This window comes from Toxorhynchites rutilus, chromosome 3 (genome assembly GCF_029784135.1).
Source record: "Toxorhynchites rutilus septentrionalis strain SRP chromosome 3, ASM2978413v1, whole genome shotgun sequence".
Taxonomy (NCBI): Eukaryota; Metazoa; Arthropoda; class Insecta; order Diptera; family Culicidae; genus Toxorhynchites; species Toxorhynchites rutilus.
Genome location: NC_073746.1, coordinates 98,111,765 through 98,139,761, shown reverse-complemented (window position 1 = coordinate 98,139,761; position 27,997 = coordinate 98,111,765). Strand labels below are relative to the sequence as shown.

Here is a 27,997-nt window from a genome sequence, read left to right as displayed (position 1 = left end):
TTCATGCAGAACAGTGATTCCAGGGGCGGTCCGAATGTTGGAAATTGGACGGTAAATTTAGGTCAATAATCACAAATTATATTGCTGCGTAAATGACGTAAATTGAGATGTTCTGAGGGCGATACTGAATATCCCATTGTCATCTATCGACTGTCGCTGTCTGTCGGCTATATTCATTTTGCGAGCAGATTACATGCCTCAACGGGCTATTACATTTTTTTTGTGTAATCCTATGAAATGTAAATTTTCTGGCAAAATGCACCTATAGGCACCTATAGTCTAACGAAAATAGATAATTACCCGAGGAATGTTATTTAAATAATTTACAAAGTATTATTAAGATAGATGTAATTTGTTTGCATAAAATCTTTTACCCCTGAAAAAGTGTTTCTTCTTTTCCTTTGTGGGCGGAGAGTTTTCTTTTATTTTTTTCGCGCTTTAAATTGTGGTTTTTCAAAATGATTTAGCATATCTGGTGCATCTGGAACTGCATGATGTTATCATACATTCAAACGTTATATAAAAACAATAACAGTCGAAATAATCCTGAGATGCTAAAATATAGAACATGCAGAGCTTGTTCATTTTTTCCATCAGTTTTGATAAAATTATTCGTACAAAGAACTATAGATTCATACCATCACCTATTCTATATAATCTAGATTTATCATGAAACCAAAACGGATTCGCAGAGTATGATACCTAACAAGGACTGAGCAACTGCTTCAAATGACAGCCATGTTTCTGCCAATAGATTCATTTCAAGAAGCTCCTAAATCTTATCAAATTTACTGCATCACAAGGGAATGTAGTTCAGGTAGCTATATATGTCATGTCACATATGTTCAGTGCCGAATGGGATATAATTGTAAGTATAATAATAGTATAGTGAAGTGAAGAGCAAGCTCTCCAAGAACGTGCCGAGGTTGATGTCCTGTTAAGTGAGCTGTTTCTCAGTATTAGCATGCATCAACAGACCTTTTGAACCAGTAGGACACTTTAAGTCTATTACAAACTTAACAGATATCGGCATGCTTGCCTGTGCTGCGAGAAGGTCAACTAAAAAAACTGAATTATCTTTTGAATTACAGAAATCAATGTTACTTTTTTGACATTTTGAACAAAACAAAATAAAACTGCTTTGTATTTTATTTTCACTACTATCTTCTGAACAAATTTGACATGCCATAAAATATTAGGTTGGGGATACTATTTTTATTATTGTTAGAATATTTTTAGAGAGCTTCATAGTCTACTGAATTAGTGATGTCATTAAGTAATTTCCGAAAGTTCATCAACTTTCACTAAAATTGAACCAAACCAGAAGAGTTCAATATTACACTATTGGTATAGATCTGGAAAGTTTTGAAGAAACATAAGAAGTCTGGATGAGATAAAGAATAGTCTAGATGTTTGTTAGATTCCTGATGAATCTGGAAGGTTGACAACGCTGGCTCAAAACAGTACACGATCAATTCAATTATTTTCGGAATGTCAATGATTCGTTTAGAGCCTCAAAAAGCTTAATCTGTCGCTCCAAAATTGGCCATTATATTTCCATCGGAATGAGATCAAGTGATTGTGTAGGCCACTTGAATCCCGTTTCTTGCAGTCCGTAACAGTTTATTCTTTCGGTTCTCTCATATAACACAACTGATTATAGATGAACATATCGTTGCTTCTCGAATGATTCTCGTGGAGTCATAAGCCGCCCGCGTCCGTGCCCTACTTTACTTGCAACTGCGCCATATTATCCGAGCCTTTTGCCTTTTTTGTACGAAAGTATACCAGAGTAGTTTCAAAGATGTTTAACAGTAATCTTCCGGGACGATCCATGGTTTCCGTGATCCAGAATGATGAAAAGATTCGAATTTTTAGCGGAATTTGCTTGGTTTCCATCTTGAAACAGGAAAAAAAATATCGACGAACTTACAATCTTTTGCACTGTAAAATAATTTCCTCAGAAAAGAAGTAGTTTTTTTTTCTTCCAGCTAAAAGCTAACTCATCGTCTCGCAGAAATTTTATTACAAAACTCAAATTGTCATTGAGTCCTTTGAAAGATAATCATTCATAACTAAACTTCACTGACACAGATGTTATCTTTGAGCAAATTTGAAAGAGTTTTTGAATCGTTGATGAAACAACTTGGGGATTAGCGCAATATTTGTTCCTATATTGTATGTATTTCAGTATAATATAAGTTTGAAATCTCTCCAAACTTTATTTCATGATTAAATTTTCATTTGGTAAAGTTTCACCTGGTTTAAAAAATAAAGAGTCCTACGGCAATAGAAAATATGCAGGAGGTTTTGATTCAGTATTGAATTGGGTTTTGAAGATGTAGATTTCAGGTAGATTTTTGTAAGAGACGTCATCTAGACTTCAACCTTATGAACTTTTCAGCCGAACTGTTAGATGGCAATGCTAGTCTTTTCCAATCTTATTGTACTTGAAATAGTGATGGTCTTCTATCCTCCAAATCATGAACGACTTACCATATTGAAGATTGCTAATAATGAATGCACACAACGATTCCAACTCCCGAGCCGCGTAGATGTAGGCTGTGTGCGGTCAGGCACCAAATCTACTCCATGTTCAGTGTTTTCAAATATTTCATTTATGATATATGTAGAGGGAATAAATAGAAAAACACTTCCGGTCGATGGAAATATCAAGCAGATACAATACTGCCAGCGAGGTTATTAATTGACTGCGAAGTTCCTGTTGATACATTCAATTAACACTATTCGCATCTGTATTCATTTCAATACCAACGATTTAACTGATTTTCGTTCATTCTTTTTATTTTCTCCAGATGCACAGTGGCAATTTCATCTCGCCCCGACACCCGGCCGTTCCCGTATCGATTGGCATTGCGTCAATCGTGCTCGAGGGCAGACCTGCTATACTCGATGACGATGCACCACCACTTTCCGGTGACAACGCTGCGGCTGATGGGAGTCCGAGTGGTGGTAGTGGCGGCGTGCCGGACAAAGACCGTGGGTTTTTCACGCCAACAGATTGTGGCAGACGATACAAAGCGGCGGGAGGAACAGCCAACCAAGACAATCAACACCATCTGGTGGCTGAATGTCAGAAATCGTTCATTACCAACGCGGCCAAAAGAATAAACCTTAAGCTTCAGCAAATTCGTTCCTGTCCGGGTTCCAGTAAGGATGTTGTTGTCGAAAACGTTGTAACCGTGGAAGCTGGCTCTTCCGGATCTGGTCACGGGGGACGCTTTCGTGGCGGCGAGTACGATGGTTATGGAGTGGAAACGTTCGTCAGTGAGGCTCGCAGTGAAAGCTCTTCGTTGATGTTTAGTGCCAAAGCCTGGAGCCGGAATCATATCTACAGCGGTTTCGAAAAGATGAAACTCCTTGGTGCGGTTTCTCCGATGAAAATCCAACCCCCAACTCCGTTCCTCAACTTTTCTGCCACAGTAAATTCGAAAAAGAAGTCATCTGACAGCGGTAACACCAGTCCAACGGCCACCAAACAGCGGCCACGCGAGGGGCCTCATTGTGAACAGTTTCTGAAGAAAATTGGAGTCGTAAAGCTGGATCCGCACGATGAGGTAGAGCACAGCTGTAGCTACCGAAACGAATTTGTGAGTTGTCCCCTAAGTGGATGATTGGTTTTTCTCGGTGCTAGAATTTTTTCTTTCTATTTCAGTGCTTACGTTGGCAGGCATATTTCAAACAGCTTTCGTCTCTGTTGACCAGAGGGGAAGCCATTTGCATTGAGATATATCTCGGTCCCGAAAACCACGCTATCTTACTGGAACAATGGATTTTAAAACTTAAAATAAAGTGAGTATTTAGCCTGCTTATGAGAAGCTTTAATTCAATACGCTTACTGGTTAGTTTGATATCATACATTCCTATAGAATAATGAGCAACAAGAGAACTCGTTCAGCTCAAACTTTTGTAAGATGGTCATCATCATGTTACACTAGCTGACCCGGCAAACTTCGACTCGCCCAAAATGGATTTTTAGGTATCAATACCTTCAAAAATTCACGTTTTCACACCAAGCGAACGTTCATGGGTCCAATCGTTAGAGAGCAGGAGTGTCGAACCACCATAGAATCATTTATTACCCTCTAAAATCCCCACATGTTAAATACGGTTCCATTTGCTTGATTAGTCCTAGAGTTATTCAGAAGTTTGTTTTTCATATGATCAACAATTGTTTCAACCCGCCCGCGACCGATTCTTGAACGGTCAAAGATTTTTTCCGGGTTGGAAAACTTCTTGGCATGCCTTGGGATACGTGAAGTAATGGGTCTTAAGTATCGGCAAGAATGAGACCGTATCCAGGGATCTGATAAAGCGGGATTTCCTTTGTAAAATCATGGCTAATATAGACATAGGTATTGGATTCAATTCCGGATCGGTCTGGGGCAGCTATACTCAACCCACGGCCTGGCATGCTCTTATGGTTGACTTAAGAAGTCATTACCTACTTTTTGACGTAGGTTTACGTCTACCAGTAATGGTGTCTAATCAGAAAACAGGACACGTTTTTATGGAATAGTTTCAATGCTAGTAACTATTTTTGCTGTGACCATACTTCGATGATTCGCGGTTTCAGATCACAGTATTCACGATTTGTCAGTCTAGCTAGTGATCGAACTGCGGCGAGGCTTTCCAAATGACCATTTTGAAGGCCAGGAGCTTAGTTTAATTTGTTTAAATTGTCGTTAAGGCTAGATGCGATTGAACTGGGAAATTCTGGAACCTCTATTGTTCACGTCACATTCTCACTCCAGTCGTCAGACTGCAGTCTTCCCTAATGCTAATGTTACACTACGATTTTGCAAGGGAAGAATGGAAGATAGATATCGCATAAAGTGGTGAAATTTGGTTCGGTGGACATTGTATCAATTTTCATTTCGTCTAGTGGACAGTGCTTCTGTATTTTTGAATCTGCACTTGGGTGCAAATTTGAAGTTTCGAAAATGAGAGCGTTATGTTTGGGGTACAAGGTTTTGAACTTTAATACCTCTTTGTAAGCTGAATGAAGGGGTATGAAAATCAGTTAATACGAAAAATAAAAGGGGTAGGGGAGTGATGTTTATTACTTATTGAACCAAAAACTTGTTTCAATAGCCAACCAACGTGCAAAATTTTCACCTCATAATACCGTCTCAGAATATGTACAAAGCAAGCATAGTGCAGAGCTTGCACTGACGACTCGAACCGAAGCAGAAGATATAAATAGAACGTACCACGTCGGTTTCCATATCGCACATTGGCAATCGTGTATTCTTCTCACGAGAACTAGAATGAAGCATAAATGAACCATCTTCAGCTGCTCCTACAAAACCACTCATCAATGTTTTGAATTGTAGAGGCTTTGAAATTTCTCAGTTCATCCGCCTCTAGCCTTGAAAAACGTCAATTTGGAAAAGTGAATCTGGAAAACGTCGTTGCCACTGACTGGATGACTGATAAATCGTGAATGCGCTTTTCAAGTCGGATGTCAAGAAGGTATTTCTTCGGTAGAAAGCAGAGTACGAAAATTTATTCCTCGGCGATTGCCGTCGCCACTACCAGTGCAATCAACAGTACATGTGAATGCTGAGAGTATGAGAATAGTACTATCTGCTTAAATTGGCGTTTTATTGCTTCTCGAAACGTTCGCGACGTTCACTGAGTGAAAGCATTCATTCATCGGTCCTTGCAAATAGGGCTCTTGCTACACATACATGCAGAGCATCTGTTGGGCAAACATCGCTTGTTTACGTTCGTAATTTCTTCGCAGCAGCAGTGGATTTAATATCAATCAGCGTCTTGTTCTTGATTTAAATATAGATGCGCTCATGTTCGCGATGTTCATTGAGCGAATTTCCCACTAGAAACAAAATAACAATTCAATACTAAAGTAAAATGTGTGAACGATATGTTCCGATGAACAATTGCAAATATAAATATATATAGAACGTGCATCTGCATATGAAATAAAATTCTGATTATACGCGAGCGTAACATGAGCAAATTTATAACACATGCGAATTGGGGCTCTTTTGTTATTAACAAGTTCTTCCGCATAGTAACTCGATGTTGATAATTCCTCAATATTTCCCTTCGTCGATCGTATTGTTTTCACATATTCACGTTGGAGAGCCTCAACCCTTCTCTTCGTTGGTCGAGGCATTTTGATAGGATGTAATACTTTTCCGTTTACTGTTTTTGAAAGCATAGGCAGCCGTGGCAGTGTTCCGAGCTCTGCAATACAATTTTCTTACCCAATGTTAAAGTAGCTAAAACTTACATTATAGACCCATTAAACGTAAAAATAATAATTGTATTGATATCAACACAATTTTATTGATATCAACACAACTCAGGAATAACATTTTAATGAGTGATTTTTATAGCTGTTTCGATGATGTTGCCTGGCATCAGTGTCGAAAAAATAACGATGCTTTCACCAATACAAACAAAACCATTGCCGAAAATTGAAAAATTAAAATTTAACTTTCAGAGCACTAGCTCAAGTTTTCCGACGTTTTTCACTATACATTGCGACAGCAGATGAAAATTTAATATCTTTTGAGTAATCGATTATTTGTTTGGTTGATATTACTTGATGGGAAGTGTGCGAAAACGATCATTTTCTTCACACTATTTCCCAAAATTATTGATTTTGGGCAAGGGGTGAGGGAGAGAGATGAAAGAAATGAGCGCCATTGTGGCTAGCTTCCACCTTCACCTTAAATTGCTATAATGTTTGTTCTCGCCGGCAATAAGTTCGTAGTCCTACGTTAACAATGCCATCGTGTCTTGGACACCACCCTTCTTTTATTTTTTTATATTTTTTTTGTGGCCCGTGACACCATGATGAACGCGTGATTGTAACTCCTATGTAAAAAACGTTGAGTACCGCTGGTTAAGGGTCTTCCCGGGTTAAATATTCTCTCGACATGCCATGAAATAAATCTGTTTACTTGAAGGCTTGAGTTGTTCTTCCGATGAGTAATCTATGTCTGTGAGATAACCAGTCCGTTTTCTCTTCATTTCAATTTGCTTACTGGATGTCATAAAAAATAGATTTAAATTATTATGAATAAGAATAACTCGTCCCGCTCAAACCTTTGTAGGGGAATGAGCGGGGACCATCATCATTAAATTTAAAAAAAAACTCATGAATACCGTATTTTTATAATTTCAGAAACTCTGAATCGACAATGACACTTCAATCATTATGTGCTGCCATACGTAGTCAATTACACTTCTCGCAAATCTCCGCGTGGACAGATCTAATAAAAAATTCCCTCGAACCTGAAATTTTCAACAATCCTCGTATCAGGAAAGTGCCCACTGGCTGTTCATCTGCTTGCTCTAAACCTCCCGACTCTATCGAAAATGACACCAACGGTTCAACGTCGCCCTCCGTGCTGCCCAAGGCAAAGCTGGACATCCTTTTCCGCATCCGCGGGTACGACAATACCGCTTGCTTCAAGGAGAACCCCCACGTACACAACTTTCCGGCCACTATTATCGCCGAGAACTACGCGATAGAGGTGTGTCTGAAAAGCTTGCCGCGGATGGAACGGATTCCGGGAGTGCAAGCGGAGCTCTCCTCCAAGATAGATACTAACTTGATAAATGACCAAATGGATTTGCCGTGTCATGAGAAGGGGAAGCATCGTTGTAGCTTTCAAGAGGAGGAAGATGATCCACAAATGGGGGATGATGATTTATCGTCCGCGGCGATTAGTCATCGGGAGAAACAGCTGATGAAGTACAAAAAACGCATGATGAAACGGGAGAAGAAGAAGAAAGCGGTTGCTCAGGAGATAACCTCCACAGGAATTATTACAGGAAGCGATGAGATTGTAGAAAACCCTCCGATGTGTAAATCGCCAGCATTGAATATACCTACGGTGAATAATCTTTCTGGCAGCTGCAACGTTACGCCGTACACATCCTCAATCAATCTCATCCAACCACCGCTGTACTCGAATTGCGATGATCTTTACCAACCAGTCTCGTGTGCAAACAACACGAAAGCTACTCAGACTGCCATTTTTCACAGCATGTCAAACAGTGGTAACGTCGCTTCTGTTGGTACCCAAACGGAAGCGAGTGGGTGCTGTTGTCTCTATGCGAAGCAACAGCACGAGTCGTCGGAGCCTGGTAGGAAAACCACGAGCACAATCAGTGATAGCAAAATGCAATATAACCATAATAGTTATAATCGTCGTGATTACACTAATGAAAACTGTGATACAAGCCACCCAGCAGAGGGCGGTGATGCTGTGGTCCGAGATAAGCAGCTGGTACATCTGCAACGCGAAGAATCCAAGGGTCTCCGGAAAGGTGAGATTCTTCTGCAGGCTATCCAGCGCACGGCTATCATCAATGACCACCATCAATCGGAGGTGGCACATTTCAAAAACAATAATTTCTATAGTAGCTACATTGATAATAACAATATTGGTAGTAGTGATACGTCAAGGTGTGAGCGAAGCGAATGTGATACTTTTGCTTTCGATGAGGAAGCGCTAGATTTAGGTGACTGTCGTTTATGCAAACGACAAAAAACGAAGCATAATTTTAGATTAGCTCTCAATAAGTCGGATAGTATTAGCAGCAACAGCAGCAATAACAATAGTCCCCCCGGATGTCGCCGGACGCTGTCGGAGAGTCTAGTTGGCCATTTCACTATACCATCTTCGCCCGGTGACGGTGATCTCTCGGGCTCCAACGCAGATCATATACACCGTTCGAATGGGCACGATTCTTGTGATCTCAGTGTTGCCCTGAGCAGTTCGACCGGAGCTGTTGGCAGTGGAACGTTATCGTTTGAACAGCTCAAAAGCTATCGGCGTGCTTTCTCGGAGGATGTTATCGATACGATCAATCTAAACCATGAGTTCGATTCGAAGCCTATTGGTACACTCCATGGAAACGATTCCTTCCAAAAGTGTGATTGCCCGGTAAGTTGAACACCTGGAAACTTTAACCCATATCGTACCAAGCGTTCGAAAAATCGAACATCAACTTTGATAATTTTTCATGGCTTTGGAAAGCAACCATATGTTTTGCATTACATGAAAGCTCAATTTATCAGCTATAATTTACCATCAATTTGATTTTTTTTGTATAACTTAAATACATAAAGTTTAAAGCAACTATTTGCAAAAAGTCAGACAAATTCAATGCCAAATTGTCTTAGGAGTTGACAGCACCATCTCAGAGAGCAGTGTAACTTCCTGGGTGTGAAGACATTGGTTATTTAAGCAAATTTTCACATTTAAATTCTTCAAAAAAGAATTAGAGAAAGTTTTTTATTTTTTTACAAAAAATGTGATTCAAATACTATAATATCTACAAAATTCTGGTCAAAGGATAAAATGTAGGAAATCGGTTCATAAACAAAAGAAAAAGGAATAACACAAAAAAAAATATTTTAAAAATTTAAATTTTTTTTTCCCAAAAATATATTTTTCTAAATTCTTAAAAAATATATGAATAGCTTTTACAGTTTCCAACAAGTTATCTATGCATCGGAAGATGACACTTTAACAGGAAAAAAGTTTTTCTAACCACTTATCCATGTTTTCTTTGAAAAATTTCAACTAAGGCGTCGTGCACAAATTACGTAACGCGATAAGGGGGGGGGGGGAGGGGGGTCGAGATTGCGTTACGTTCTGTGTATTACATATAGGAAATTGCGTTACGTAGGGGGGGAGGGGGTCCAAAATCCGGATTTTTAGCGTTACGTAATTTGTGCACGACGCCTAATTATATTTTTGTTTAAAATCAAGATAGCGATATAGCGTTTTCGACTCGATTCGTATTGTAAGTTTTCGATCCTATTACAATACGAACTTATGTCGAAAAGTGCACCTGTGGCCGAGTGGTTAGCATCTCACATTATCACGCCGGGTGTTCGGGTTCGATTCCCGTTCTGGCCGGGGGATTTTTAGTCAAAGAAATTTCCGGCAAAAGTTCCACGTTAACGCCATTCAAGAAAAAGAACTTATGTCGAAGACGTCAACTTTCAATCTTTTTATAGTTTCGGGAATATGTGGCATTTTGTATGAAGACTCCCGAGAAAACAATGTTTTACTCGTAACCAAAGGTGTATCGTAAGTACCCATTCCCTTACTCAGTGGTATTGTTGGTTAGGTCATCCATACATAATTGGACAAATTGGTGCTCGAATGTTGTTTTCTTTATCTAAGAATTTTAGTGGATTGGCTGAACTATCTCGTGTTTCCCGTATTTCAAGTGTTTCTGAGTCTTATTCTCATTTTTTATATAATTTCAATATAACATTACATAAGTTCAGATGCGCAATGTAGTATAATCGGATGTTTGTCAAACATAATATAACAGTCTTGTTTTCGGGGGCAAATATTTTTTTGGTTAATTTTTTTCTAGCGATACTGTAAAGAAATTCTTCGTTCTGTGCGATGGGCAAATCGGTCGATTTGGTTTTCAAAAAATTGCTCTGACGTTGGAGCTCAAGAAGCATTTTTTTTTCTCAATAGCCATTGTCATAAGCTTTCGAGTCGCTCCTCTCCCATCGTTGTTATAGAGTAGGTCTTCAGTCTACGGAGAACTAAAAAACCTTTTTCGACTGATGCTGTGGTTGATGGAAATGTCAGTGTTAGCTTTGCGAGAAAAATAATTTCCAAAAAAATATCGTAAAGATTACTACCAATCAGTGTTTTTTTAAATGTCTGAATTTTTTTTTTCGACAAATTCTGACTTCGTATGAAGCACTCGCAGTTCATTTTAGGTAAATTCACTTTGTCAAAATTAGAGAATCGGCGACAAAGATCATCTATCAGCTGTTTGGGAAACTATGTGTCGAAGGGTTCAAATTTTGAGCAGTCGAGCAAATCTAAAAAAAACTTTGCTTATTACGCAAGCCGTATATTCAGCTCGTCGAAGATGCAGTCAATAATTGACATGTAAATTTCAGCATATTCTCGCACATCTGTTCCTGACATTCTTACCTTGAACGTAGCCCAGTTCTCGTTGTTGTAATGTCTGGTACAGATTGTCGGTAAATGAGAAAATTGAAGCAAATACTTTCAGAAGGAAAATTGTACCAAAATCCAGCATGTATCAATGCAGCCCTCGTGCGAGTGAAGTCGTATCACATTTCTCCTCATTTCTCCCAGACAAGTAGTAATATCTTTATAATATGTCTCAACTATTACGATCAACCTAGACCTGTAATCCCACTTGATTTCACACGTTTGGGATCTTCTGTTGTCTAAATTTCTTCAACTCGCAATTGCGTTTTGGGCTTTGGGCTTTGGGTAAAGAATAATGCCAACGAAATAAGAGAAAAAAAAATGTTTTTGAATCATTCGTGTAAGAAAGCAGCCAAACAAGATTGAAGACATGCGCCTCACAATGAATATAATCAGCGTATGGTAACGACTTCTTTACGATCGCCTGAATTCCTCCTTAATCTTCTGACATCACTCAAGCTCCATCATATGTTTGCGCATCCGGCTTAGCAGTTAGTTAGTAGCAAAAAAGTTACACATAGTCCTTATAGTTTCCTCTTTTTACAGACGCTATGCTTTCATCGGAAGCTCAGCCCATGTGAGCCGAGAAAATTATGCTTGTCTTGCGACTTCCATAGTATGATCTAACGCATTTTCAATTCGAGTTTTCCCAAACGTGCAGCATGTCATGCTTTTGTCTTCTTCTTCTTCTTCTTTTTGGCTTTAAGAGGGTTTAAACTTTTTAGTTCATCCGCCTCTATGCTATTGTCTTCGTTAGCTGAATGTGCTTTTATAGCGGCAGATAGATGATTTAAATTTGAATCTACTATTCTGTTCCACACACTGTTTCTTGCTAGGCTCTGAAACAGTAAACAAACATGGCCATGGCCAAAATAGCTTCACTCTTATCTTTGAACCGCATAACCACTTTGCGTTGTAAGCTGTAGCATTAAAGTTCAGTGTAACTATTTTACCATTTCTAACACAGGTTGTTCCGTTCCGTTCTTTGTTTTAAAGAGGCTTTAAACTTTGCAGTTCATTCGCCTCTAATCACAGGTCGTTTTTTAACTTCTTCAATTTTTGCCGCAATATCCATTTTCGTAAAAAACAATTTTTCTTACACAGTCTTTTCCGCAAACGGCCTTTTCAAAAGCTCATTAACAAGATACTGCCCAACAATATCCCTATTATCTTTTAATTTGTGACGATATATAGCAAATGAAACTCAATCGGTACACCGAAAAAGGCTGAATGAAATTTAATCAGAGCCGCAGAGTTATTAATGAAAGAAAATATAGATGAAGATAATCAATCGAATATAGATAAGCCCCTCTGACATGTTGCTCTAGAATTGTTCGCTTCTCTTGTGATCGTGCAAAATTTGCGATGCACGATATCGTTGCCAACACATTGGCAGATTAGTTCACCAGAGCTTCAATACAATATCTAGAGCAACATGTCAAAAGGGCCTATCTTCTTTGATCGATTCTCTTCATCGATTTTCTCTTTCGATAATCTGTGCCTTTCAGACAGATTCTACTCCAGTTTTGCCATGTAGTTTGAATGAATCGGTATGTAGATATATGTTATTCAGGTGCACTAGCCAAAGTGCGCAGACTGGGAAAACATGCTTTAGAAAAAAAAAATTCAGTTTTCAAAACAATTTTGTTCGATAAAATCAATTCTTGAATTAATAATTTGAATAATTTCCTATATTTTGTTCTTCAACAATACTTTGCAGGTCTTATAGTTTTCGAGCTAAGATTTTTCTAAGAAAAAAAATAGAAAAACAACTCAACATTTCAAAAAAACAATCTCACTCATAAACTATAAGTTCTATAAAATTTTGAGTAAAATGAAAAAATTGGACATTTGTTTTCTTAAAAAAATACCAATAAATTGAAACAAAAATTTAAAATAAAATTTGAAAATTTGAATTCATTTTTCTCAAAAATATGTTTTTGGTTGTAAATTCTGAAAAATATATGAATAGCCCATACAAGAAGTTTCACTCATTTATCGCGATTGACAAGTTCTGCGAACTTATTCTATTTAGAAACATATCAATAACATGTTAAACGCAAGAATTTGCACACAAAACTCTTACGATTGAAACATTAGTTTTTCATTTTCTTCATACAAAAATGCCACATTTACCAAAACTATAAAAGATATAAAGTTGACGTATTCGTTAAAAGTACATATTTTAATAAGACCTAAGACTTTTTCGAATACACTTCATCAATATCTTGACTTTAAGCAAAATTAGGGTTAGTTGTAATTTTTTCAAACAAAACATGAAAAAGTTGTTGTTACAAAATTATTTTCCCTGTAAAAGTGCCCTTTTTCCAATGTAATTGTAAGGCCTATTCATATATTTTTTTCAAGAATTTTCAAAATACTTTTTTGATAAAAATTCATTTAAATTTTCAAAATAACTCAACAAATAACAGCACCTAGTGAAGTACAAAAATATGTAAGCTTTTTAAAGTATTACGTTCATACACATTGTGATGTAGGAAAAAAAAACCTTCGATCTTCGACGTAAAAGATAAATGCATGTTTTGACCAATTTTTAATTTTTTGTAATTTCCCGGAGAATGAAAAATTCTTGAATATTGGGGTTTCTTCAACGCCAGTGATCAAAATTGTACTAATGACCTTCGTCAAAAATATTTTTTCCAGATTGGTACGATATGAGGTAATATTCGGGATTCATAATTAATTATGTGTTTCATTTTTTACAGGCTTTGTATGTTCAAAAAACATCCGTCGATTACTACACGGGGAGCAGTTCGCCATTCGTCAGCCCTAATGTTTGCCGACTGCAAACATCGACGCCGGCGACTGGCAATACCCCCATATACGTCAGTTGCACAGAAAGTGATTGCTCCATCAGCACGGCCAGCAGCGTGTCACCTCACAAGAAGCAGATACTCAGTTGCACGACCACTTCTGGGAATATGCCTTCGAAGAGATCGACATCTCCGTCGTATTTTACGATTCCGAAGATAAATCTATCGAATGTTTTCAACATATCGCCATTAGCACGCGAAGATTCTGGTTTCATCAGTAGCTCCAGTCCCATTCCCATCGATGGAAGTATATTCAATTTTACCGAAGGAACGGAACACTCAGTTATAAAGAAATCCAGCTCGGCTCCAACGTGTCATCTTTCACCGGGCTCGTTATCGCCACGCTTTCTAAAGCACGTTTATAAGCATCAACGTAGCCGCCATCTTTCCGAACGAAGTACAGTTTCCGAACGTTCATCCATCGGCTCAGACGAACAGCTATCGGAAGATGAGCACCCTTGCTTGTTGGATTTCCCCACAGTCAGTTGTGGCAGCTACTTTCAGCTCGGCTCTACCACAGTTCCGCGCTCACCGCCAAGGATTAATCCTGCCCAGCGTCCGTTCAACAAGTCATTTAGTAAAAATCTTTTCCGCTTCGGTCGCTTGCCATTGATGGGTACGCTGGAAGAATCGCTGCTACAAAGACGAATCACTCCCAAGTTCCAAGTGGCCGATTTCAAAGTGCTGCTCGGGGCGTCAGGGAGTTTCTGTCCGACCCAACTAACCATACCGGTCGCGTCGTACTTCTACGAACTGCCGGGCCAACATCTAACAACTCCATACGTGGTGAGTGCACTTTTCGTAACATACGCTTGGACATATGTCAAACGTTCGGGTTTTTTTTTTCAATCTATTTCGCAGTCCGAGTTACGTCTTCCAAGAAAAGGCTATTCCATCCCGCGTCAGGGGACGGTGCAAGTTACGTTGCTCAATCCACTAGGGACCGTGGTGCGGATGTTTGTTGTTCCGTACGACTTCCGCGACATGCCGGCGATGTCAATGACCTTCATCCGCCAACGGATACTGGCGTGTGACGATAGTAACAAGGATGCGCTGGCAAGCGGGAGGCCGGTAGAACAGCTCAGCAACGCCGAACAAATGAGGCTGCTGCGGTACGCTATCCACCTAAGGTAAGTTCGTTACAGAATGGTTGCGTTGGGAGTGATTATTGCGTGTTGGCGTGAAAATCCACTACGTGTCAGCAGGGGACATGTTTCATTTATATGAGTCAGATGATATTTTAATCAGGCATACCCAGAATTCCTGTTTATATGCCACAGTAAAGCAATCGTTTACTTCGGTTCTATTTCTGAATAAAATTAACTCTTGTTGGCATAGTGACCCGTTTCCAAGTAAAGTAAACTTTCCTAGTATTTACTTGAATCCGTATGAATAAAAGTTTACTAATTTCATTTTAACGCATGTTCGAATTCGAACATAGTTTTTACATAGTCAACTGATTGTTTAGGTTTGGTTTCAAAACTCGTTAGTGTAATACCTATCGGATTATAAGACACGAAACCAATTTTAAAATGTTAAAATTTGAATGAAAATTTTAACATCATGTTATTTAATTACTTAAACACTTATTTCCGACTTTTATTTAACCCTTTGTCTATACATTTCCAACATTGTTACTGAAACTTTTCATTATAATATAAAGTTGTCTTCAAAAACAATTGTCGTACAAGATTTTTTCACCACCTGCAAACAAAAGTTTTTTTCATTTAAACAGAATGCTAATTTGGTACGGAAAGGTTATTTTTCATTCATAATTTAAATTTTAAAAACGTGTTCATTCCGCCTGAAAATCAATCAATTTTTTGACGCTCCCTAAACTAGTAAACGAAGCTCAATGACATCAATGCAGATTGTTAACTTGTTTAATTTTAAGCGCACGATAGCAGCATTAAACATAAATCGGATATGACATCAAAACGAATGAAAGTGTTTTCAGATCCAAAGTATGCTCATGAGCATACTTGATAATTACGAAGTAAATACTTGATGAATGCTGTTTTATTCATACGAAACAGCTAAACATCCATTTTCGAAAAGTAAATACTTAATTGTTACTTTTATTCATACCAAACGTAGTAAAAACCTAATCTCACTGCTAGACTGCTCGATTGAAGTAAAATTTTGTTTTTATTCATATGGCCTATTAGCTGATCAATACATTGCTGCAGTATCAGAACGACCGCTGTAAAGCGCAAAACTGATCCCTGGGTTGCTTGTAAAGTTGCGTGCAAGTAAAGTCTGCCATTGCAAATCACAGCATTGCGAACACTTTATTTGAACCTGTCAGCACCTTTCAAAGTATTGGGCGGGATTTAGTTACTGGAAAAAAGTGTTCCTATCCTGGCTGTATCTCCCAACGCTTAGCCAAGAAAGAAAGAAGGTAAAAGCGTAGTCATCTCCCACCTAGGTAGGGATGCATTATCTGACCGCCTGAATCCATAGATGGATCAAATTGACAGGTTGAAGAATAATCGTTACTTGTTCCGTAAGAACGCAGTATATTATTTGCTGAATTTTTTCCCATACATGGCTGTGCTGATCGTGAGAACACACCTTTAAAGCTTGCTGGCCATATGATAACAGCAAGCTGTCTTTCACCTGGACATACCATAAAAGCCCCACCTGATAAATCACCAGGATATGGGAATGAACGAGCACTGCCTAAGTGAATGGATCACTTGGGTATTCACGAGCAAAGAATTGTATTGTCATTGAGAGCAGCTGGTACAGGTAACCTACCAGAAAAACCCCTTTTGTTATCAGCAAATAAATATGTAAGTAAATATGTCAAATATGTAAATATGTAAATATGTCGTTAAAACGCGAAGCGTCGAACATGCAAAGAAGCTGATTCACATGAATAAGCTGATAGGTGGTACAGAAGTAGCTATCGAACCATATCCAACATTAAGGGGTAGTACACTATGAACACACTATGAACGCAAAACATGGTTTCGAGAAAAACGCGTTTTAATTTTTGGATACATTTTTTTTCGTTTATTTTGTATCGTATCTTGAATCTACAATCGCTGGACCATAAAACTGTCCTTTAACCATTAAACGGCGTTCCTCATGACACTTTTTTGTTGCCATATTAGACATGCGGGCTTCTCTAGCTGCTTCTAACATCCGCACCTCTGCTCGTTCGATTCGTTCCTTATCCAATTTTCCACAAAAATTGTTGCACTCCGGTCCAATTTCAAGATTAAATTCTTTCATAATCCCCAAAACGCCTTGTATACCACCATCACTCTCATATATTTATACATACGTAGGAATATGCAGAGCACAAGATAGAATGATAAGGAGAGATGATGAAGTTCAAAAACTAAAAGAAGAGACAGCTAAAATGAAAGCAACAAGGAGGATACAGAAAAAGAATGAAATACAAAAGCTACGCAAAGAGCTAAACCAAATGTACACTAAACATAAATTATTGAAAAGAGAGATGCAAAAACTTAAAGAGAAACAAACGAATGAGATTCCTAGAATACACGTCGAAATTTCAGAAAATGAAATGAATCAATGCTTTTCGAAAACGAAAAATAAAGATCCAAACATAAATCCAGAAGATCACTTCAAAGTGAACGAGTCTCAACCAGCATTAAAAAGAAGGAATCATACAGAATCAGGTCCATCCGCTCAAAGGTTGCAGAGCAAAAATGCAGTGCTAACAATAAACAGCGGAAAAACCAAAATATGCCCCACATTCATAGGAAAGAGCATAGACTCGTGACCATGTCACGAAAAAACTATGAGAATCGAACAGATACACTAAGCAACGATCTTGGTAAAGACAATCGTTTTGGAAATTGAACTTCATAAGAACAACTTCAAATCCTTGACATCAATATGAATGTGAACAACAGACACGGAGACAAATTGACAAATTGGCTGGGGAGGAAAGCATTCCTTTCAAAAGAGTTTCAATAAGAACAACGTTGCAAGCGATAGCAGTCACTGTACACAACCCAACGAGTCGAACGTTCGTTTCACTTTATATTCCACCTTCGCATGACAACAATGTTCTGGAAGAAGTACTTCAGGAATTGATCAATCCGAAGCGGTTTATAATAATGGGTGATTCAAATGTCCATGTTGACATCTGGGGAAGTTCAACAACCGATCAAAGATACAGAACGGTCATCAAAACTTTAGCAAATTTTAATCTCAATATTCTAAATAAGGAAAATAGTACATAGTCAAACCTTGGAAACAGCTGTGAAAGCGCAGTAGATCGCGAGGTGGTAACAGTAATAAAAACAGACGAAAAGCATTTAGAACTTTCCGAAAACTCAACAAAAACGACCCTTATCTGCAATAATCAAAGGCACGCAAGAAAGTTAGACAAATTTCGTAGAAGGAATACATCCAAACTCTACCACCCAAGAGATATGGTGGTGAGTGAATGCACTCCAAAGTAAAAACAGAACAATGAGGTCTACTCCCTGGCAGCAACACAAATACGGATGATTCGGTCGTTTTAGCCGTGATACTTGCTAAACACTATATGTCAGAGGTCATTTCGAGTACGGTTTGGAAACACGCGATCGTCTGAGTTTTTTTTACTACCCGGGGTGTTTCGCAGGGAGCAAGCTAAGCTCGCATATGGCAAGCAAGGCATAGAGGCAAAAAACCGCCGGACATGATAAAAATGACATCAACACACCAGCTTCCAGAGAAATTAAAATTTTTGGGAGTATCAATAGACATAAAGCTGAAATTTACAAACATGACGGGGATAGAAGCAGATATGTGATGCGAGTAATCAACATGTTAAGAGTCATAAGCGGTAAAGCATTAGCTGCAAGGAAGAGCCGTTTATACACATCTAATAGTTTTGTTCCATCCAGGCATCTGTATGGTTTTCCTTCTGCCGATATAGTCAGGCGAAATATCATTGCATTCTCAAGCCCGCCTATAACAGCTATAAGTATAGCTACCATTACCTTTCCAACAATTTCAATCAGATCAGTGATGGTGGAAGCTGGAGTACTTCCTTTCGAATATGTAGTATCGCTACACGAAGTACGTACAGAACCTGCAGAATCGTCCAAGATTGCGCTCTACTCAGAAATGCCAACACTTCATTCGGGACGTTAACAAACGAAGTATTTCCTAAGGATACGGCAAGATGACGCAACAGAAACCAAAGATAGATTGGTAAAAAAGGTTTTGGAGTTTACTCGGATAACCTTGAGATGTGTGGCAGGTTGAGCGACGACTGTTCGGTGTTCGGTGCCGAGCTGTCGGCTTTACGCTTCTCCAGAGAAAACACACTGAAGAAATCATCATCAGTAATTTTTTTCCGATAGTGCATGTTGTTAAGGTGCCCTGAGAGCGGGGTCTTTTAAGAACCCATGGGTGGGATGGATGCATTCAAAAGAGATGTAACGTGCGTATGGATTCCGGGTCACAGAAGAATTACAATCAATGAGAAAGTGGGCGGACACGCAAACAGAGGAAGATTAGGAGTAATTAAATATCCCTAAGTGGTGGAGATGCGAAGAGAATGGTGAAAAATTAAATCTGGTTGGCTTGGCACTGAGACTAGAAATATTAAATACTCAACTAAACCAAATAAAGCGGACTGTAACTGCCGGAACGGATTAACCAAATGCTCGGGACCAAAGAGCTATGACACGTGTTCGAATAGACCATACAGGCGCATGGTTTTCTTCTGCAATCTTGCGCAGATACCCCAACGAACAGATGCAAACAAAGACTCACAATTAAACATTTTCTTACGAAATGTTTACTACTGAAAATGAACATGAAATGGAAGGTGTTTTTTGTGATATGGGGGAAATAGTGAGAAGAATAGCTGAAGAAGACTATGATCTTCAATCTATTATAATTATTTATTGATCTTGAAAAAGACGCAAATGACGATATCGTTATATCTTTGTACGGAGCTTGGAACTTCAGCACTTGTCTGGGGTATCATTACCGCTGAGATTCACCATATTTGAGTTTTAGATTACGAAAAAAGTTATCAATAGCATTGCATTCAGCATTGTTTTCTTCCAATTTAGAAGCATTCGTATTTTATTGTAATTTTTGTGCCACACAAACACTTTGAACATTCCGTAATACTACATTGGTCGTTACTATTCGTAAGAGCTCTAAAAGACAAACAATGTATGTTTTCCCTTACAGATTCCAGACATCCCGTTCAGGCAAACTGTCGCTGCACACCGACATCCGACTATTGATCTCGCGCCGTACGGACTGTGATACGGCGGCGGCCCATGCGAAAAACTTACTGGAGGCACCGAACGAACTCAAGGTAGTAACGATTGTTCCGGAGAATCCCAAATACAGTCTACGAATAGACAAGCAGTAAGAATCTTCGGTCGTCCGTCGTTTTATGTCTTAGGGGCTTCATTTTAAAAATGAGCGTTTTTCAAAATTTTTAATTTGTTCGATCCTTTGTTTCCCGTCGCCAGCAGTTGTGTGATTTTGGGGTGTTTTACGTCGCATGGTTCGTGTTAAGGCACTCTTGAAAGGGTTGATCCTAATCGGGAGCATTAAAACGAACACATTTGCGAAACATTGAACCACGCTTGTGAGACACCTTGTATAAATTTATTTTATTGCGCTGATTGAAACTAAAATTAAAGTTTTTATGAATTCCGTAGTTTATATAATAAATTAAAAAACGTTACGTGTTTGTCTGAATGCAGTTCGCACAAAACTGTAGAGAAAGAATGAGCGAAACTGTCAGAGTTGATTTCGCGGAATGCAATTACGACTTGAATTAAAGACCATCGGAGTTATAGTTTTGTGATTGAATGGATGTTGTTCACTGGCGATTTGTCCGTAAGCTTGAAGTGGGTATATGCAAGGACGCAAAAAAAATCCATCCTCATTTGAAATCAAAGTTTTCCAATATTAAAATTTGTCTCATACTTTCGGTATTTCAGTCAATACTACGTAAAAGTATGTAATTAGTAGATCATTTTGCCATTTCGGTATCGTTGATTTATTTTTTAGAAAAAAAAAACAAAAAATTACTTTTGTTCCTAAATGGGTGAGTGTGAAAAAATCCACTTCATGGTTTGTTTGAAAAAATTATGAATAGTCAATATGACCCCCTTTGGCCTCGATCACCAATTGACCACGCTTTGGCATACTCTTCACGAGGTTTCGAAGGTGTTGAGGGTCCAGCTCGTCCCTAACTTTCTTCAACGCAGCAAAATAGTTTTGCTTGTTCGTAACGTCAGTTTTGTCCACTTTGTAGTCTCATAAATTCTCAATAGGATTCAAGTCGGGGTTTTGGACCATTGGTTTGATCCGGGCCAATCGGAAGAATTCTGCTGTTTTCTTCGCATTATGTTTCGGGTCATTATCTTGCTGGAAAGTGTAGTTATCCTCCATCCCATTTTTAGCATGGATTCTTCCAGGTTCTCGCTCAAAACGTCGATGTAACTATAGGTAGTCATAATACTTTTGACCTGCGCTAAGTTTCCCATCCCAGCTCACGAGAAACAGTCTCACACCATGATGCTTCCACCAACGTGCTTCATAGGCGGTCGTAGATCCCGATTCTGAAGGCGCTCGTCGCTTATCGGCCACACTCGGAGTCGTCTTTTCTAGTTAAACGACTCGAACATGGATTCGTCCGACCAAATGGAGCGCTTCCAGAACTCCAGTGGCTTGTTGATATGGTCTCTCGCCAACTGAAGTGGTTTTTTTGTGTTGCTAATCACCAGTTGCTTTTTCAGATCGCAATTTATCTGTACTGGAAAGCAAAATAACGTGTCGTAATTATTTGCATTTAGTATGGAATGTACATGGAAGAAACAAAACAATGTTCAAACTACTCACGGTTTCATGAAGATTTGAGCCAAAATTTTCATAAAATCTTGTAACTGTTTGTTTTTTAACAGATGACAATTGTATTGTGGCTTATTTCCATTCATATAATTGCTGTGGTAAAAAGGTCCAGAGCAGTCGTATACTTCGTTCTCGAAAGCAGTAACATTTTCAGTGAAATTTTGATCAAATGAAGATTATTTTCTCACATCATACACACCGACACTGAGAGCCTTCAAAACAACAATTTCATGTCGTTAAAATAATAAAAGTTCATTTGTGTTTGAACGTGGGGAAGTTAAAATGGCACATAAAAATATCGCTTTCGTCCTTCTTTGTCAACGTGATTCCACAAATGTTCTCTGCATCCTGTCACATTATCCTCATAATCAGCGGGAACTCTAATAAAATGTATGTTTTTAATTGATAAAACACTTAGATAAACAAAAAATACTGTCATCGCGATTTGAAAAATGAGTGTGGCTGCGCATGCTATGTCGCTCGAAAGTCTACCATCTTCATTACCATTTTTCCAGGACATTGGGGTGCATCAACGAAGAAAACACGATCAAACAAATTTACGCAAGTGGATTTTTTATGTGATACCCTAAAAGTACTCATTTAAGAACAAAATACTTTTAATACTGGAACACTTTGATTTCAAGTGGAGGTGGATTTTTTGCGTCCATCAGTATACATGGGATTTTTTTGATTATCTGGAATAACATGAGAATGAATCACATTCGTTCGAGCATTCAAAGAACCAAGAATGATTGAAGTAGTATGCTGTTTCTGTGATTAATAAATTGATTGTATCTAATACGACTCTTAGCTTGTTTGTGGTCCATGAAAAAATCATCAAAGAACATGGCATGAAAATGTGTACATTGTTAATATTTACAGAGTTCGTTTGAGTTGTAGTATTAGTTCATTCAGCTATCTGTTAGAATCTTGAGTTTTACACCTTAGTCTAGATACTCTACTAACCACCGGTCAAGAATGTCAGTAATGTCATCAAGCGAGATTTAGCCTTGGTTGTTAATAGTATCCAGCCCTTGATCACGTGATCCAGAATTCGATTATATTTAGGAATAATTTCGTGCAATGCGCGATATGCGGACACCACCAATACGTTAAAGATCATCCTCATAAATTGCCAAACTGACAGTGAACCGCTCACATAATAACTGAAGTGAAGTGAAGACTAGACTTATGAAATCATGGTTACGATCATTGGGAATAGTATTATTCTGAACACAATAGCAACAATAAAGTTATGCTTTCAGTGTAGTAGTGACGGCGTGAATCGATCTTCGATTAGATGTCAAGACGATTATTTCTTAGGGCTCAGTGTGTTATCAAATTACAATGAAAACGAGTAGGAAATACATGTATGTTTCTTCCTGCGATGAAAATCAAAGTAAAATCAACGTTATTGGATTTCTAATACTGTATCATCGCGACCAACAAATCCTATCCGACTACCAATGTTCAGTGGTAACGAGTACCACTTGCCAGCTAAATTTCAAATGAACGCTATCTTTTAAATAAAGTAGTACATATACACACTGCCATTCGAATAAATATATATTTTTGTGTGACATAAAATGCGATAGCAAATTTACCGATAATGTTGTTAACCATCTTTCGTGTAGGTAAATGGACGAATTGATTATTGTTTCTTCTATCGAACGAGAAAATGTTAGATAAACGTAAAAAAACAACTTTTCCCTCGTGCCAATCGTTCTAGCATAATAGTTCAAGTTGTGTTCGGGTGCGACGAGAAAAGAATTGGGTACGAACTTTCAATACTACCATCCATTTGAGGGAAAAAGCGTTGAATGCTATCACAAAATTATCTTTTTACAATCCAGCTAAGAAAAACAACAACCCAACCACAAATCATGAACCGTCATCATAGAACCCTTTAGTTGCTACTCCTCAAAACACCCTCTGAACAATAGCAGGAAAATTCATAGAGTCGTTTCTTAAGCAGCAAACAAAACGCATAGATGCTAGTCAGAGCTACCATAGTGGGAAAAAGTAAACCTTGCTAATGCGATGAAGATAGCCTAACGACAGAATGGTAGAATCAATTGTAATAGGATTTCTTAAGCATATGTACATAAAATGTGAAACTAAAACAGAACGCAATACAATAAACTCCAATTACGATTTACTACCACACGGCAGAAACACAAAATTTGTGGTCGTTGAAAATTAATCGAAAATTTGCGCTTTTAACGATGGTATTGATAAGAACAAAATTCTTCTGACATCAAAAACAGTAACGAGGCAATTTCAGTTTTAAAGAACACAACAAAGCATCCAAAAATGGTAGAATAACACAATGATCCGGGAAGACGCGTTAAATGCGGTTGAAATATCAATAAATCGACATTAGAGCTAATAAGGAAATTATCATACCGAAGATTATGAAAACATTGGTAGCAAGTAGAATGGACGTTTAACAACACAAAAAAGCGGAAAAAAATATTGAAAACATATACACACACGCTATATATTTATACAAACTTTTCAAACATAATAAAAAAATATTTAATAAATACACTTGGGGAATCGCCCCGCTAGATGTTCAGTTAATAAGAAAAGCGAGACGATGATTGAGGAAATAGCGAAAAAGAAAAGCCAATCCTAGCGACTTCAATTACGATGACCAAGACCCAAGAAGACCCAAGAAAAATTCGATTCTTGCGTCAGCTGCACAGTGGAGATTAAACAACGCAGAAATTATCGTTAAGCTCAGAAACACTGTTTGGGTTTCGTAGTATTCCTGGACGGTTCGGGTTTTATTGGAATACTGTTAGACTGTGACCGGAAAAAAATCGCCCCAGAAAACAACTGCAACAGAAAAAATCGATCAGAAAAAAGTGTAATGTCACAAGAAAAAGGGGTCCCACATAAAATTGCATCACGGAAAAAACGATGTAGAAAATAACCCATTGGGTTTTTTTCTCTTGAAATTTTGGGTACAAATAGTTTAGAGTATATTGTTTACACTGTATTTTTATCGCTGTCAGTTTTTCGAAAATTGGGAAAAAAATGGCGTCACCCGAAAAGCAACGTTGCGAATTGATTTTGCGCAAGAATCTGAAAAACTTTCTCATCGGGACATCGGAAAACAACTCGGAATCGTGCAGTCAACGGTGAGTCGTGTGGTTAAACGTTACTACGAAACACTGAGCCTCGAACAGAAGGAGAAATGCGGTCAGAATGGAACTTCTATTAGTGATCATGATCACAATTAAATCATGGAAGCGTTTAAACGGAATCCCAATGCTTCGGTCAGGGATGTGCCAAAAAAGTTGAATCTGTCTCTCGTCTTTCGTTCAGAGAGCCAAGGACCAGGAGAGACTGCAGACGTACAAAATGCAGAAGGCTCCAAACCGTGACGAACGGCAAAATACGATGGGAAAGTCACGGGAAACTGTACACCCAGATGCTGACGAAGCCTCATGGATGATGAGACTTATGTCAAGGCGGACTTCCGGTAGCTTCCGGGGCTACTGTTCGTCATCGCTCAGCGCAAGTTTGATGTTCTGGAGGAAGTAAGGAAGCAGAAGCTTTCAAAGATTGCCAAGAAATACATGATTTGGCAAGCGATCGGCTCATGTGGCAAACGGAGTGCACTGTTCGTGACTATCGAGTCTGTAAACGGGCAGATCTACCTCAAGGAGTCTCTACAGAAGCATCTGTTCCCTCTGTTGAAGCAACACGAGGGCTCTACGGATCTAGCTTCGTCCCACTATTCAAAGGAGGTCCTGGAGTAGTACGAAGCCAACGGGGTCACTTTCGTACCCAAGCACATGAAATCCCCCCTCCCCACGCACCGGAACTAAGGCCTATCGAAAAATACTGGGCGGTTATGAAACAGACACTACGGAAACATCTCAAGGAGGTCAAATCTGAGGAAGACATGAAGAAAAAGTGAGTTTCCGTACAGAAGAAGCTGAAGCCAGAGGTGACATTGCGCATTTCGAAACGAGTAACTCGTTTCGAGAAAATTCGAACTCAAATCGAAATGGTTTTAGTGTTATGTATATTTTTCAAGTTCATATTTTCGGTGTACTAGATTTAGACATGCAGGAAAACTACCGAGTTTGATCTCAGAGTGACGGATTTCCGTCCAATGCGCGATTCTGTCGATCCTGTTGCGTAAAACTTCTTCTTCTTCTTGGATGGCACTAACGTTCCCAGTGGAACTTTTGCCTTCTCAGCGGTGGGTATTACATGCGTCATTTTTAATCAGTAGTACCTAGTTGAGATTTCTATGCCGGATAACACACCTTGAGTGTATTCTGGAGTGGCATGCTCTAGAATACCCGTGATCAAAGTGCAAGTCGGAAGAAATTTCTTTGACGAAAAATCCCCCGGCCAGAACGGGAATCGAACCCGAACCCCCGGAATGATAATGTGGGACGCTAACCACTTGGCCACGGGAGCACACGTTGTGCAAAACTTATTACCACCCAATTCCGATTTCGAACTTAGTCGAATCTAACTTTCAGCTCGTCAAGCGTAACCCATGACTTGCCAACGTTTTTCGGCAATCCAGAGGAGTGGCCGCTTTTTATAGCTAGTTTCCAGTGCTCGACCAGGATGTGCGGATATAGCAACGAGGAAAATATGCTGCGGCTCCAGCTAAACCTCAAAGGAAAGGCATTAGACGCGATGTCGACTATTACACCCGTCAAACGTCCCTGAGGTGACCTCGACATTGCGGACTCTATTCGGAAGACCCGAGATAATCGTCCATTCGCTTATTAGCAAAATTAGAATTCCGACAGCGAATGACGGATCTCTATAGTAGCATGTCCGAAAAAGAACCTGAAACTGTTGAGAACCAGAGCAGAGGGTCCAAAGCCTCTAAGGAGGATGGTTATAATAGTTGTTATCCATGGCTATTATGGAAAAAAAAAGAAATGGATAAACTCCTAATCACATCACTCACCACAGCGAATCCTGATTCTTACCTCCCCTTACTAACAACTATCCCTTCCTTGATAAACGCTAGGGAACCACGCTATAGGGGAGACCCTTCTGGCCTTCGGGCGGTGAATATCATACTAACATTCCTTCCCTTCCCCTGGTGACTGTAAGGACGTGGCCGGCGTCGTTATTGACTATTTAAAGCTCGAATCACCGAAACTTGTACAATGAGAATGGTTTACTACTTTATTCGGCGTGTTCTTTATGCAATTTCGCTGGTTCATGTCAATCACGGCAAATTAGCAAAATTGGAGAGATGTTGTAACCGAAAGCGGAGAAATTAAATGCGGTTATAGATTTTGGAGTGGCCGCTCAAAACATGTGCGCGACTATCACGGCATCTGAGCTCGATGAATATTCATACAACGTTGTACTGTTGCAGGAGCTCACCGAACGATTACTGGCTACTAATCAAACCTACTATCAACTGGGCATATCACAAACAGACCAAGGACAAAGTGATATTGTCTGATTTCGCGGAGTGGCTTGGTAAGTTGGTAAATCGTATCAGTTCCCTAATTGAGCCTTTCGAAACCGAATAACCGGAGGCGCAATAACATTAACATCCATTTAGAAGATGATGGAAACTCGGACGACAACGAAAGCTTGATGAAACACTCATTTGCTACACGCAAGGAATGTATATTATGTCAGGACAACCACAGTGGTCTAGAGAAATGTCAAAGATTCCTGAACATGAACTTCGACACTCGTTGGACCCTGATCAAAGAACAAAAGTTGTGTAAGAAATACTTACAGAAGCATTTTGGGGCGTGTGGAGTGAAGGCTCAATGTGATAAAATGATGATGATGTTGGATTAAAGAGGCCTTAAACTTTTCAGTTCATTCGCCTCTAAGGATGTGGTAAGAATGGATGTACGTATATGTATACCCAACTGCTGCACGACGCCAGGCTGCTCCATCGAATGTAGCGATTTCAGTGCAAAGCTGTAACACTCACCTGAAGCATAATGGGAATGTTTTTTTCCGTTATATTCCTGTGGCGATTAATGCTCAAGGGAAAACAGTGAACTTGTATGCTTTCCCCGTTGATGGTTCGTCAGCCACAATCATGGAGGCGAGTTTTATGGAAAAATTAGATCTCGGAAGCACGCCCCACCCATTGTCGGGCGGACAACGAAGAGAAATGAAACTTGCACTGAACATTTCCGGAACTCAGAATCAGAATAAGATGTACTTCCAAATAAGATGTACTTGCATACAGTTCAAAACTTGTCTCTACCACGACAGTCGGTTTCGATACCGGAGTAGACGTGTAGCTACAGCTACCTAGAAAGACTGCCCTTG

At 39.0% G+C, this 27,997-nt stretch overlaps 1 protein-coding gene across 3 annotated transcripts in view; it reads left to right on the top strand.

Annotated features, from left to right (window-relative positions):
• LOC129775449 (protein Atossa) overlaps positions 1 to 24,271 on the top strand; it is a 105,114-nt gene extending 80,843 nt beyond the window's left edge. For all 3 annotated transcript variants that reach the window (XM_055780212.1, XM_055780213.1, XM_055780211.1), the window contains exons 2-7: positions 2,817 to 3,611; positions 3,677 to 3,813; positions 7,181 to 8,951; positions 13,733 to 14,626; positions 14,702 to 14,970; positions 20,021 to 24,271. In XM_055780212.1, coding sequence (XP_055636187.1) covers positions 2,817 to 3,611; positions 3,677 to 3,813; positions 7,181 to 8,951; positions 13,733 to 14,626; positions 14,702 to 14,970; positions 20,021 to 20,207 — 4,053 coding nt within the window. In that variant the 3' untranslated portion in view covers positions 20,208 to 24,271. The remainder of the gene's footprint in view (positions 1 to 2,816; positions 3,612 to 3,676; positions 3,814 to 7,180; positions 8,952 to 13,732; positions 14,627 to 14,701; positions 14,971 to 20,020) is intronic.
• The last annotated feature ends 3,726 nt before the right edge of the window (positions 24,272 to 27,997 follow it).